Here is a 14,903-nt window from a genome sequence, read left to right on the forward strand (position 1 = left end):
ATTGTCTGGGAAGGATTTGGACTTCATAATAAAAAGGGTGGGGAGTGACGCGATCTCATTTCTCTTGTAGAAAAAAAAAATAGTTTCTGTGGTATTGTGGAGGATGGATTAGAGAGTCTGGAATCAGGAGAGCCAGTTAATAGACTATGGTAACTCAGGCGGAAAAGGAGGCCTAAAGTAAAAATGTAATACCAGAGAGTCCAAGATATTCAAGGACTAGGTAACGAGGAAACAGAACCCACAGAGCAATGTGATGTGAGAAAGTAAGAGCCATAGAGGATATAGTTTCTTTATTTTTCACCTAAAGCTTACTTGTCGGCAATGAATTAAATATGTCAGGGGTCTTTCTGTGAACTTAACTATAACCAATGTGATTTGAATCCAGCCATTTCATCCAAAATTTACCAACATAATTAGAGGCTATTTACAATACCTAAATGACTGAAGTTCCAACGTGCTTAGGGACAGAAGTGCAACATTTCCCCCCCCCCACCCCAGATTTGTGGTAGACTGGGAAAACATATCTAAAATAAAGGTTTGAGAGATTTTAATGAACAGAAATGGCTGTACCTAGTCTTTAACTCTGTCCAGAACAAATGGAGTGAAAGTCTTCTAATCCTTCAGAACTTCATCTGGCATTGACCTCAGAAAAAAAGAGCCTCTCTCCTGCATCATCAGACTGACTTTCTCTTGTTCTTTCTTGTTGTTCTGTATAGTTCTTTGATCCTGGGATTCTCTTTAAAAGGGAAGGAGAAGAGCAAGAGGAGAAAAGCTAAAATGGGTGTTTTTGCAAATCTAAACAATAATAAATTCGTTTGCATTTTAAATGCATTGCAGAGCTGGAGTGGCTGCCATGATCTCGCTCTTGGCTGCCATGCACAAGGCCATAGCTGGATCATCAGCATGGCAAAAGTAGATCAATAAATGTATAAACAAAGAAATGTACTGTAAAAATCTATATTCGTTATCCAAGCATTTTAAAATTGGAGGTGTATTTTTGAAAAAAAAAGAAAAACTGTTCTCTCACCATGTTGGGCTCATTTCTGTTGGTTGTTGCTCTTTCTATAGTTGTACCCATTTTACCTGGAGGAAAACATTTGGAAAATGAGAGCTATTCATATTCATCATGACATTGCTTAATTGTATAACTATAGAAGTAATGATAGCATTGATAAGAATTTTCAAGTTGTTTTATAAAATAACAGTATATTAAAGTTGGGGTGGTAGGTCTTTTTTCTATAGAAAGCTTATGTTCTACGGTGGAAAAACTCATTGAGAATTACATGTAAATAAAAACTGAGAGTCTACAGAAATGAACCTCTAACATTTTAAAGAAGTGGGATAAACCAAGTCCATATATATATATATATATATATATATATATATATATATATATACTGTACTGTGATAGCCCAGACATGTATTCCAAAGAACAAACAAAATATGAAGGTGGGGGCTCAGAAAGAGAAAGAAGAGCAGGGAGAATGAGTGATACAGGATGAAATGAGGGGCAAGAAGAGAGAATTGTAGTGTACTTCACAGTAAGCATGTCAGGGCTAGGTATAAACTAGAGGAACCCTGTTAAAATTTGAATTTCAGTATACACCAGTAATTTTTAGTACACGTTCCATGCAAAATTTGAGACACTGTTAATAATTATTCATTTCTTAGCTGAAGTTCAAATCTGTCTCTTAAAAAAAAGAAAGAAAACATCCTGCTCCTCTCCTGAGCAGGTTGAGTCATTGTCACCCATTAAAACTGTCTTCATAAGGCTGCAGTTTACTTTTAAATTTCTTTTACTAAAGTCATAGTTAGAAAAAAGACTGACTTTATTCTTCCTGTCTGAAGTTCTGTAAAATTTTATGGAAAACAAAAGAAATTACAAATTAGTTCCATCACCTTTTAATACCACAAATACAACTTTAATGTTTAGAAGGTTTGAGTTGCCTCAAAGCTTATACAATATTCAAGAGAATACTTTTTTTTGGTGAAAGATCTAGATTGAGTCAGTTGCGGTTTCTGCCTCTGCCTCCCGAAGTTTTAGCCATCAGGATTAATGAAGTGAAGTAAAGGTAAAAGGTGAGAGGAGGAACTTGCTTTCAGAACAGAGGGTCAGCGAGTAAAGAAGTTCTCAGGCACATTCATTTTCCACTTCACTGGGCTTCCGTGTCAGTTTACACGTGTAGCACGGGATCTACACAGCCTTCAGGTTCTCCTAAGGAGAACCCTCTATTCTCAGAAAGCTCGAAGAAATTTTGAGAGCCTGGGAGAAAAGACCATCACAATCAAATAGTTTATCACAGCTATGTTATCGCTGAAGACAAATCCTTAATTCTTTAAACACCAGCGGGTGTGATAGGAAGTTCATCTGGATTTATAGATGACTCAGTGCCTGTACTTTCTAAGATCGGTGACGAGCAAAGGCCACAAACAGCTCTTTTGAGATAATTCGAGTCAGGCTGTAAGGGCTGACACAAACCCTGAGCCAAATTTTAAGAAGCAAACTCCTTCACTTGTGACCTGTCTGGGGGAGGGGATGAGGGAAGGAAAGACTTATCCCTGAGTGAAAACAACAGAAACATTTTCTTGGAAAAGATCAGATGAAGCCCAGAGACAAGACTCTGATGATGCTGAGTCCCAGGCTTCATGGAATTCCCCAAATAGGGATTGCTTGAACTGTAACAAAGTCTCTAGTATTTGCCAAAAAGGCACCATTAACTCAGCCAGGCTGTACACTGAACAGTGGAGGAGGGATTCTTGGTCAAGATCATTGGAGCCAAACTTCCTTCTACTTGGAAATATCTGAAAAGAAAGGACCTGTGTTTGCCTGCATAGCCTAGGAGGTGTGTCCAAAATGGCATGCCACTCTTCCTCTAGGACAAGTTTAAGCAATTCAATTCTTTTGAAACCAGAGGAACCAGAACATCCATCCAAGAGGGCTATTAAGTACTTAATCTTCAAATAGTCCTTGTGTAATAGCCCAACCCATTTTTACTTCATTGCCCTAATTGCCTGATTTATTTGTAGCAGAGAGAAAAAGTGTTTGACAAGAATTATGGAGGAAGTGGGCAATTGCTTTTTTTTTCTTTGTTTGGAATGGGTGAACTATAGTTCAGGGAGGAGAATAATAATAGCAAAGACTTGTACAACAGAACACCGAGTTTAATGTTTAATCAAGGCTGCCAGTAATACATCTTGGTGCCACATAGCATGGCACAAAACATCAATAGGTTCTTTTCTTCGTTTTTCATTTGGTATATAAATGTGGCACATTTTGTCCTAAGGGTAATAGAAAGCCAGTCCTCTTACAGCATTTCACATTTCCTGAATTACCATTTATTATGGTCTTGGCTTAGATGTGGTTGGTGCCACCTACCGGACTAAATATATAATTACAGGCCTCCCAATCCATTTGTAAACACTCTCTAAATAGAAACAGCCTTAGGGGATATTCATTCCTTCATTGGGAGGATACTACTCTAAATAGCTAACTGTGATTCCCATCACAATTTTCAGGACTGGAAGAGCAATAAGAAATCAAACTTTAGGGGATTGCCATTGTATTGTTTTGGTCCAGAATCCCAGCTTTACCTAGGGACACAGAAGCCTGACTTTCAGAGTCATTATAAGGGTTACACAAAGTGAGAAGTTTTAAATGGGCCCTGTTACATGCGATGGCTGTAAATATTAGATACAGAAAAATTGAACTCAACTTGCCCATGTCGTGTAAGAGCTACAACACATATATCTATCTGGCCCTAGATATGACTTTTTCCATTAAATTAAAACTTCTCAAAGTTTGGTAGTGAAATAATTTTAGGTGACACCTGTAATAAATTTAAAAGGTTTTATAACATGGCTTTAAATCCTGTAATTCACAGTGTGGGAAAGTTTTGTTTTTTTTTTTTTTTTTTTTTTTTTTTTTTTTTTTTTTTTTTTGAAGCAAACTCTCGCCCCAGGCTGGCCTTGCCCTTTTGGGTGTGATGCCTCACATCCTATGCACTGGGATTGTAAACAGGTGTTCCTGCACCTGGCTCACTTATTTCCTTTCCAATGCACTGAGGAGGAAGTTTAAAGTTGGTTCTGGTTTCTTTAAGATGAACTGTCTTGTTAATTTTATTTTTCAATAATGATAAAACAGGTTCCAGGCTTGACCATCTCTCTAGAATTAATTTTTTGTTTCGTTATTATTAAATTTACTCGTGAAAATGACATTGTTTTGTCATTTAGTGACACAAATTTTGTGCCTGTTCATGGAAGCTCACGCCTGGAATACTGGCTCTTAGGAGGCTGATGTAGAAAGACCACTGTGAGCATGAGGTCAGCATTGGGCTACACAGTAATTCCAGGACAGCTAGGGCTACAGAGTGACATCCTGTTGTTGTTTTGTTTTTGAACTTTTTTTTTTCAAGGAATGCATGTATGAAAATGAAATCAGCCTGAGTAGCAAAAAAGAAGAAATAATATGCAACAGTTTAAAGAAGTTGAGAAACAGTAATGCTACCACACTACTTTCTCACTCTTGATAATGATACATTTACTTAACAATTCTCTCATTGTCCGTTTGTTTTCTGTTGTTGTGAGCAACATTCTAATCAAAAGCAACTTGGGGAAGGGAGGGTTTATTTGACTGACAAGTCCCAGCCACAGTATATCGTGAAGGGAAGTCAGGACAGGAGTTCAGGGCAAGAACTTGGAGTCAGAGATGAAAGCAGAGACCATGGAAGGCTATGCTTACTGACTCGCTCTGCCCACTTTCTGATATAACCCAAGACTCTCTATCCATGGGTAGTGCTATCCACAGAGATTGGGCCTTCCTAAATCAATCATTAATCATTAATCCAAAAGACTTCAGGCCAATCTGATGGAGACATTTTTCTCAGTTGAAGTTTTCTTCTCCCAGATGACCCTAGCTTGTGTCAAGTTGACAACAAACTAATCACCATAAGAACTAGCACTTCTGGATTTCTTATAATAAAAAATTAGAGATTATAAATAAATCAACATAACCAAAATCTATGATTGTTAGATTTCAGATCCATTGTGGCTCAAACCAAAGGATTCTGAATATGTGTAGACATCTAGTCTCTGCTCAGTGAATACAGAGTAAATCTTGGGACTGCTGGATGGATCCTGCCTGTGGCTGTGCTGATTCGTAGTGACTGAGCACTGTAGAACCCTACACTTCATTTGTTAGACATGAAAGAGAAGAGAAAGTACGATCTGTGGGCTGCCCCAGTTCAAACTGATCGTGCGTTGTGTGATTGTGTAGAGGAGTTTCCTGAGGCACGCAGCTTGAATGGAATCACTAATGGAAGATTGACTTATATCTGAAATTTAAAGAACTGTTTCCTTACTATGTGGATCCCTTGAGGTGATCTTTGGCTAATTTTCAATGACATAAAAACACAGCTGTCTGTTTTCCCCATACTTCTTTGTCTTTTGAAATTTCCATATTAATAACTTACTGCCTCCAGGCTCTTTCTTTCCAACTTCCTGCTGTCCAGTTCTTCTCAAAATGTAAGTAGAAAGAAAAAGAGTGTGGAACTCTGCCTGGGGACATGTAGTCCATCCAGTGTTCTAGGTTTTCCAGATTTTACCTATTGAAGAAGATAGAATGCTGTGTGCCTGAACCAACTTGCTGCATTCTATTTAAACATTTCACAATAATGATTTGTTAACTATTGTATCAAGGAGCAGATAAGACATAGTCTAGGGAGTTAGATTCTGGATTCATGGAAATATTATTGAGGATATTGACAACCGACATTGTATAGGAAGTCTTGTCCCCTTTGTGGAGGCCTGTGGGAGATATTGCTCTCAGGTCTCAGTACCATGAAAATCTGTATTTGTCCTAATCAACCGGTTTGCTGTCACTTCATGAACACTGACAATCATGTTTTCTGGCAAATTCAGAAACAAATTTATAGCCTACCTCTACTAACTAAATAGCATTTCTATCCTACATTGTCATGTTTTGACAGAACTTATCTTCCCTTTCCTTTGACTTGCTCATCTATTTATTTAATCATATGTGTTGTGTGTTATTTTTATAAGACATTCAAGTCCTTTGTGGACTAAGACAAAGAAGAAATTAGATACATACAGACAAACAGACAAACAGACAGATACTGGAAAAGCATTGCCACTCTTGGGGTAGAATTTCTCATGCATGTCTCTTCTTAAAAATAAGGCTTCAGATTAATAGATCCTTGAAAATTTAAGGATCTTTTCCCTACCCATCATAGCCATTATTTTGCCTTTTATGAAATATTATGATTTTCAATGATATTATAACATCTTTAGGGGAAATCATTGTCATTCCCAGAAATACATCTGAATTAGTGAACTCGGAATCTTTGCCTACTATCTCCTACACCTTTGCTTTGAAGTAGCAGTATATCCAATATGACTTAAGAGACCAGTTCTAGTTCTTAGGATAGGGCTAAAGGTGAAAGAAACTAAGTATTTTTGAATATCAACAGTTATTGTCTACATATAATAAGGATATTATATATTTATCTTTACAAAGAAAAGCTTAATTTCTTCCACAGAGACTCCTTATCTTAATACAATAGCTACTAAATACTGGCATTAATAATGATTGTGAAAAAAATGTGCCAGGCACAGAGATGATCATTGTTAATAATGGGACCTTCAGTGTAACAGAAAAAACAAACCCTCCAGCTATGTACCTTTGATACTCCACCCACTATGAGGCCTTGGAAGATCCAAAGCTCCTTGCTTTGGCTCAAAATTGTGCTGTAGGTACAGTGATAATTTTAAGTCATTGACCTTCTGATAGTTCCTTAAGGCTTCAATTCTCAGCTCAATTACTTTGCCATGAGAGCCATTCTGAAAGAGGATGTTTTTCAATACATTCACATAATACTCACTTTTCTAAATTTACTACTACCTGTGTTTTGTTATACAGATGTTGAAAAACAAGCCCCGTGTTTTGTCTTTTATTAATTTGTTTATTTTTGGTTTCTTTTTTTTTTTTTTTTTTTTTTTTTTTTTTTTTTTCCAGCCCTCATTTATTTATTTATTTATTTATTTATTTTTTTTTTCTCATGGTTTATTTTTTTTTTATATTTAAAAATTTCCATCTCCTTCCCTCCTCCTCCCCCCTCCCTCCCCTCCTTCTCCCCTTTCTCTCCCCTCCTTCTCCCCCTTCCCTCCCCTCCCCTCCACCCATACCTCCCCTCCCTCCCTCTCAAGGCCAAGGAGCCATCAGGGTTCCCCACTCTATGCTAAGACCAAGGTCCTCCCAACTCCCCCCGTTTCTCAGTAGCTATGAAGCCTGTCCTGGAACTCACTCTGTAGACCAGGCTAGCCTTAAATTTACAGAGATCCTCCTGCCTCTGCCTCCCAAGTGCTGAGATTAAAGGCGTGTACCACCACCGCCTGCCATGTTTTGTCTTTTAAAGTTAGGAAGATGGTATTTGTTATTTTCACCCAATTTCAAATAGTACAAAATAAAAACATGGGAAGAAGTATTAATTATTCAAGGTAAATCCAGAGATAGGTGACTTCAGTTCTCACCCACAATCCAGTTCTTTTAATATGCAATGGAGGATGTGAGAATTGGCCTTAACAATATAAAGTTAAAAGCTTTTACATTGTCTGAATAAATATATTCCATGTTCAGCCTTGGAAAAGCTTAGTACCTGAAGGATGTTAGGTTGTTCCTCATATTTGACCCATTTTATTTTCTTCTGTTGCTTTTCCTGGTTGAAGAAAGACCTTCTGGGTGACAAAGTAAATTGAGATAAAAATCAGTTTTCTCAATATCCTGCAATAATTTATAACAAAATTATAGTATCATAGGTTGGCTGTTAGAGTGGTTTTTTATTTCACAGTCTTCTTAATTTGACCTCCCCATGTAATGCATTCTCTAAAAGCTAAGAGAGTTCATTTTCTGTGAATGATTTGTTTTGGGAAGATAAATAAATTTCCACGATAAATTAACAAGTGTTCTGTGTGCAAGGAATTGCCATTGTTGGTGTGGGTTTTCTCATTTTAGGATAGCTAACATGATTTTGCAGCAGCCTGTGGTTCTGTCCTACATTAATAGTATCCCAAAGATACTACACTGCTTCTGAAGTTTGCATCAGTTTAGAAGCACACCACACCGTAAGCAGATTATTGATTAATTTATCAATTGCAAAAGTTACTTCCGCTCAGAGTGGTGGTGTGCCTGCCCTCCTTATCCCCTCCACTTTTTCTGCTTCTGATATCTCTAGTTCACCCCTGGCCTTCCTAAGTGATATGGGGATTCCAGACCCTGATAAAAAAAAAAAAAAAAAAAAACACGAGAGCTAAAGGGATAGATAATTCCAGATGGGAAAATGAAGTGTCTTGGCAGACTAGAAATCAAATATACTCTAAAAGATCTAATTCCCCAAATTACCGCTGATTGTTAAAGGGCAGTGCCAGCTGTATGGCATCAATGACTCTAATACCCTAAGTCCACTCACCTTTCCATCTTTCACCTCTGCCTTGGGCTTCGTCAGGAACGTTGTCTGTTGATCATGGAGCTCTTCTGACTCAAATGTCTGTGGAGAGACATTTTGGCAAAGCTTTAAATTAGTGGTAATTATGAAGCCAAGGTTTTTGGTTCCTGCCAGTCAGCAACTTCTCAGGGCTCAAAATGGAAATTATATACATACCACAGGGAATTAAAATGTTCCTTATAATAATAACAACTATCAAGTGAATCCATATAATATAGCACTGACAGCTAAGCTTCTCACCTCATTCCTTACTTTTGCTACTACATTACAATCCTTCTTGTTTCATCTTCACAACTCTGGAAACTGGTTTTGTTTCCATTCTATCATTGATGAAATTAAGACTTTGAAAGGTTAAGCCACTTGTTAATTGTCATACAGCTAGAGAAGTACGTGGAGCTAGAGTTAAAACCAAATCATTTTAGACATTGTGAACAACTTGAAATGTGAAAAAAAGTTTAATAAAATATATGTCACAAGTTAAGAAAGAAAGAGAAAGGGGAGGACTTTTAAGAGAGGAGGCTGGAAAGGTGAGTACAGACCAATTAAGTCACAGCAGGGAGGGCTCTAAAGGATTTACGTCAGATGACTGAAACACTTTCAGTGTTTTTAAAAGATCACTTTGCTGTGCAAATGGAGCATGGCTGGAGGCAGAGACGTGGGGGACAGAGAGGTCCTGCGCGTTTATCTGCAGGACCATATTTTTGAGAGATCCTTAGGGGCACACCTTGTTCCACAGCAACTCCATTTCCTTCCGAAGCATCTTGTTTTTCTTTTCCTATTAGAAGAGGAAGAACCAAACAAACAAATGTGTTTGTCTGACTGTTAACTAACGTTAGAAAAATCAGCTGTTTAATCAAAGGGATTTGTGAACACGGTAAACCACAGAGGAAGACAGTAAATGAACCTAGCATTTCATACAGAAATATAAAAGATGATTTTGATGATGATGATGATGATGATGATGGTAGTAGTGGTGGTTAAGAAGTTATTTCAAGCAATAACTTTTTATGGTGGTTGTGAGATGTATCCGAAATAAATTCTTAATGCTTAAGATGCTTCTATATGACAGTCATCTCAGTGCTTAGAGCGTTAACTTCTAATTTTTAAAGATCCTTTATGCATTGACTTCAAAAAGATCCAAGACTCTTTCAAAACAAGCTTTTTTCTTTTAATTTGATAGGTATGTCTAACCCTTTAAAAATGAAAAGTATTAATATGCTTATATTCATTAACCACTAGGTGAAACTTTCTTTTTTAGGTCAAAAAATATAGAATCTTGCTAGCTAGCTCCTGCTCTTTCCAACATCCAGCCTGATTTCCTTAGCATCTCCTTGGATTCCCTAGATCAAAGAGATACATGGTTGAAGCATCTAGAGATGAGCATTTGCTATTTCTATGTGTGACAAGGGTAGTGCCAGCAGCTATGCTCTGTAGTATCTACTGCCAACATCTCACCAGGTTCTGTTTCATCTCCTCTGCTTCCTTAATCAGCGCCATGACTGAAGATTCATCATATCCCCTCCCTTCCATGATCTGCCTCATGATCTGCAGACTAGAAGAAAAGATAGAAATCATAAAATATGCACGCTCTTTAAAACATAAAATTAATACCTGCAATCAGCCAGGAAGTAGTCTTCCATGGAGGTTCAATGGGCGCTAAAATCCTAGGAATTAGAGAGGTCCTTAACATTGAAAGTCTCTGAAACTAGCATGATTCCATTCCTAATTGACATTAGGTCTAGTTATGTGATCAGTAGTGGATTCTGTGCTCTTTAATAGTCAAGTGTAGGTCTTCAATAATCACTGAAAGTACTTTCCACCCTTTGAAAAGAATGTTTTAGTGTTTGATTTGAGGGAAGGAGTGTTTGGACCTCTGTACAGAAGGAATTAAAAACCTTGACATTTTTCAAATTAATTCCAGAATTATTCCCCATCTCACAGATAGGGTAGCTCCACTTCCTTCTACTGAGTATCCAGCTCTGATTCAGTATCAAGTCTGACTATGAGAAGGATACTTTAGGCAATCATTAATTTGTTTGTGTTATTGTCCTTTTTTACTCTCTGGATCTGAGTAGAATTTAAGGTGTAACATGTTCTCTTGCCCCAAGAGAAGTCTATATTGCTTGTTTGCTAACAGTTGGTTTTTGACCACTTCTTGCTGGTTTTTGTTCTCCTGAAGTCTGAGTTCCTTAAGGGCTTGTGATAATGGTATAGAAAGAAGACAGATCAACTGAAATGGTATTTTCTATGATTAGAAGGAAACAGAGACTTAGTAGTTCCTAAGAACAATGGCTATTTTAACAAAGATTTAAGATCTCAGATGCCTAGGAATGTCTCCCTAATTCAAAGAGTTCTCATGCTCAGAAAAAAAAAATCACTCTTCTGCTTGGTATAGAAGGAGCAAGTGTTCATCCTAAAGTAATTCTACCAACATAAATAAGCAAAAGTAATCAGTGATCAGCATAACAATGATGGACCTATAAGATTAAAGGTATTTAACTGTTTTGTGGGTGGTCATAGGAAGAGTAACTGTAGCTTCAGCAGATACCAAATTATACTAATTTTAAAAAATAAAGAATTTCTATATGGTCTGCTTTTGTAGTGATACATTCTTTTATATTCTCCTGGAACTGAATGTACAAATTTATAAAGAAAAACCAATCAGTGATTTATTTTTAACTATTACTAATCTATGGTGATTGCATTCTCCAGCCTTTCTGTCTTTAGGATACTGAGTAGAGATGCATACCTTCTTTGCTTTTCCTCCAAGTTAGTCATTAGCTTCTGGAATAAGAGAGTGTTCTTATCTTCTAGAGGTTTCAGTATCTCTAGAAGTTCCTGCTTTCTTAACTTTAAGTCTTCATTCAGTTCCTTCAAGTAGTTGTTATCTATTTTAGAATTTCTGTGGGAAGAAATGCAATAATCTACTTTTAGCTTAGGTAAATAAAGACCCTTTCCCCCTCTTAGGTTGCTGCCATTGACTTCCCCCATGAAAGACTCACTTTTTTGAGGACAAGCAAGATCCTGAAGAGTTTGTGCCACTTGTCATCTTGAAGGGAAATTCCTAACGATAAAGAGGTCCTCTTGAAAATATACGTCTTCTCTCCCCAGCCAGTTAAGACATCATTTTGTGCTGCTGTTCTTGAAGCTCCTGTTTCATTGGACTGACTTTAGCTACAGCTTGAGGTCACAATAGCACCCAGACCACAACCTCAGCAGAGATTGTAAACAGCGTCAGGACTGCTTGATGGCTAAAAATACTGAACTACAGATGAGTTGTCTTATGGTTAGCCCAATCCAGACCCCCAAGTTTTATTCAGAAATCTTTGAATGAAAAGGATAGGATCACAGCCAATATACCTGCATTATAAAACGACTGTTGCATTAGAAAATAGTGACTTATCCAAAAGAACTCGCCAACACCATGGTAACAAACATCTGTGGAAAACCTGTCTGCTCAAAAAGCTGAATTCAGTGAGTGAGGAAAAGCTGAAAAGATAACAATACCTATCTCTGGGAGCTTGGCAAAGGAAAAGATACTTCTAACCAACACTCAAAAGTGGGCAGAGGCCAAACTGGCGTACAATGTGAGTGCAATGGAGTAATAGATGAGCCATTGTCATTTCCCCCAATCTCTAAAACTCCATTATGTCAGCTGGGTGAGTCACCCCTGTAATCCTAGCACTAGGGAGGCAGAGGTAAAAGGATTGGAAGTTCAAGGTAACCTTGGGCTGTGTAGCAAGACTGTCCTTCAAAACTAACCCAAGCCAATGCAAAACAAAACTTTGATATAATGTCGAGGGACAAGGATTTTGGGTCTATAGGGAAAGGATACAGTTTGTAAAGATCTACGCTGTCAGGTGTCTTCCCCAGCCAGATTCTTTTCTGGAAGGCTATATTTCCTAGGCTCACCTCCACAGATTGATTCTTTGTGCTACCTGCATTAGAATCACATATCTTTTGGATTCTTAAGATCGCCTTTCTTATCTATGTCACTTAGGAAGTAGAAGATAGTCCAAAGGATTATACATTTTTAAATGTGCCCTTTGAAAAAAGTTTTATGGATTCGTTTTTTTAGGTGCTATCAGATGTGACTTTAAATATGCCGTTTCAGATTCTGCCGGACTATTACCAGCCTTTTCCTAGGCGTTTTCTCCAAAGTAATTTCAGTATCATTAGAGAAATTTGAAAGGCAAACTGTTTGCTTAAAAAAAAATACAAGAACTTGATTTGGATCTCAGTTTCACTGTGAGTGTGGCTGCCTGTCAGCAAGTTTGAAGTTCTCTGAGCCTGATGAGGTTTTCACTTTTATAAAAGAATGAAATATTGACCTGTTAAACTTGTGAGTGTGAAATGTATAATGTGCCTGGCTCATGTCAGGTGTTCATTCACATTTAGCGAGATTTTGTTCAGTTTGGGTTTGCTTAATGCCCCAATTAAGCAGCCAGATTTTTTTAAGGTGGATATGTGTGAAGCTGAATCACAAGAACCTTTCGTTTTCAAGCTCTTCCAAAGTCTTTGAACCCTTTCTGAATTTAAAACTTCCAACCATTTTTTTTTTTTTTTTGGAAATAGAGATTTCTCCCACATTGTATGATCAGAGTCCCACAAAGTATGACTCTTCCCAGGTTAGTTAGGATACAAACATCCCCTAAGCATCCTCTACATCAAAGTTTCTCTTAAGGCAGTCTTTACAAATACCTTTTCTAAAGTTTTCACGTGTCACTTGAAGGTTATGTGTGACAGAAATATGATATTAAATTAGAAAAGGCACAGCATGTCCATTGATGTTGCTTGTCCTAGGACTATCCCCAAACATTTTCAATTGAAGGGGAGTAAAATGCTCACTGCTAAAAGGAGGTGGCGGGTGGGCTAGTTATTATTAATGGCATCCTAAACTACATATGTGGCAGGTGGTAGCAAATAGTAAAGGACAAAAATGGCAGTGCTCACTGAAGCAGAGCCTCTTTAAATTTCATGTTGTGACATTTGGCAGGCAGAACTGTGATAGAATATTAAAACATCTAATGGGCAGGCAGCATCCCAACTCACCTTCCTCTCTGCCCTTGCTTTTGAATGACTCCAAGAGAGAGGACACTTGCTATTCTGATGTAGTCTTTTCTACAGCCAATCAGCAATGTTTATTTCCTAACATTCTGATCATGGTGTCTTCAACCAGGATTATAAATTCCGAGGTGTATCTTTGCCTTATAATGATGTGTGTGGCTATTATAGTGAAAAGCTTGTAACAAAAGGCAACCCTCCAAACCAGAAGCCAAGTAGTATCGACGGGGAGTTAGTTGATGCTCTATATAGAATCTAATGCAGGAAGAAGAGAGAGATGTTTTAGATGATCGTTAAAGATGGAGGAACTTGAAGTAATTTTTCCTGATGTAGAAAGCTAGATCATCTGCTGATTGGAAATGTTTGGTGGGAAAACCCTGAAAGAGTGATGGTGAGAGATTTGGAATGGCACCTGAGCAGTGAGAAAAGAAAGCCAACCATGCAAGAGTACAAAATACGCAACGCTTTGTAATGCAAAAGGTCAAGGTGAATTTGGAAACTGAAGATCTGCCATGCTAGGAATCAGCACTTGTATAGTTTTACATCAGTAACTGGCAAACTGGAAGCTACAGTTGAAAAAAAAACATGATGGGTTCTGAGCTGGAACCTGGCGAAAGCAATAAGCAGAAATTCAAGGAAGAAAGGGTTTGAGAATGTTGGTGAGAGTGTCCATCCAAAGGTTTGCTGGAGTCTTCGGGGTATTCAGCATACAAAAAAACACTGACTGAGAGAGAACAAACAAGAAAGGACTTGAGATTGAGGAGTGTAGGGTAGAAGAATAAAGGTTCGAGTCAATGGATGTACATCTTATGAAATGACTTGGCGAACTTCATCACCAGTTAGATAATCATAGTAGCAATCATGATGACTTCTGCAGTAACTTTGTCTATTTTGCTTCCTATCACTGCATAATCACTGAAATTCATGTGGTATCTCAAAATAGGCCTTACAACAGGTTATTCACAATGACCTCATCCAATGTTATAGCATTTGATTTTAGTATCTGTTAAGAAAAAGCGTGATTGCTCTATAATTAGAGAACTCTGAACCATTTTAGTGTTAGTTTTGCCAGCGGAAAGTCAAATTAGTCTAATTAAGTCAGGTCTCCAAAAGTAGAGGCAATTATTTTCATATTAATGCCAGAGATTAGGGGAAAAGGAAGAGGGAGAGAGGAAGAGTGGGAGGGAATTACATTTCTCTGTTGTTTATTATAATCATTATGTTGGCTCCTTCTCCTTAACACTTATTTTTCTTTAATTTTTTTTGTTTTTTTGTTTGTTTTGTTTTGCTTTGGGACAGGGCCTCACTTGCCGTGGCTGGGCT

At 37.6% G+C, this 14,903-nt stretch overlaps 1 protein-coding gene across 2 annotated transcripts; it reads right to left on the bottom strand.

Annotated features, from left to right (window-relative positions):
• Nucleotides 1-628: 628 nt before the first annotated feature.
• On the bottom strand, nucleotides 629-11,565 carry Ccdc196 (coiled-coil domain containing 196). 2 transcript variants are annotated; one of them, XM_038335654.1, is made up of 10 exons: nucleotides 11,519-11,565; nucleotides 11,266-11,418; nucleotides 9,972-10,068; nucleotides 9,241-9,291; nucleotides 8,477-8,558; nucleotides 8,205-8,287; nucleotides 7,671-7,730; nucleotides 6,714-6,855; nucleotides 1,028-1,083; nucleotides 629-736 (listed from the first exon to the last, which is right to left on the bottom strand). In XM_038335654.1, the coding sequence occupies exons 1-10, from the start codon at nucleotides 11,563-11,565 to the stop codon at nucleotides 629-631; spliced, it is 879 nt and encodes a 292-aa protein (XP_038191582.1). The 2 variants fall into 2 exon arrangements, with proteins under 2 accessions (XP_038191582.1, XP_038191583.1); XM_038335655.1 differs by lacking the exon at nucleotides 9,241-9,291.
• Nucleotides 11,566-14,903: the final 3,338 nt, after the last annotated feature.

This window comes from Arvicola amphibius, chromosome 7 (genome assembly GCF_903992535.2).
Source record: "Arvicola amphibius chromosome 7, mArvAmp1.2, whole genome shotgun sequence".
In the NCBI taxonomy this organism is placed as follows: domain Eukaryota; kingdom Metazoa; phylum Chordata; class Mammalia; order Rodentia; family Cricetidae; genus Arvicola; species Arvicola amphibius.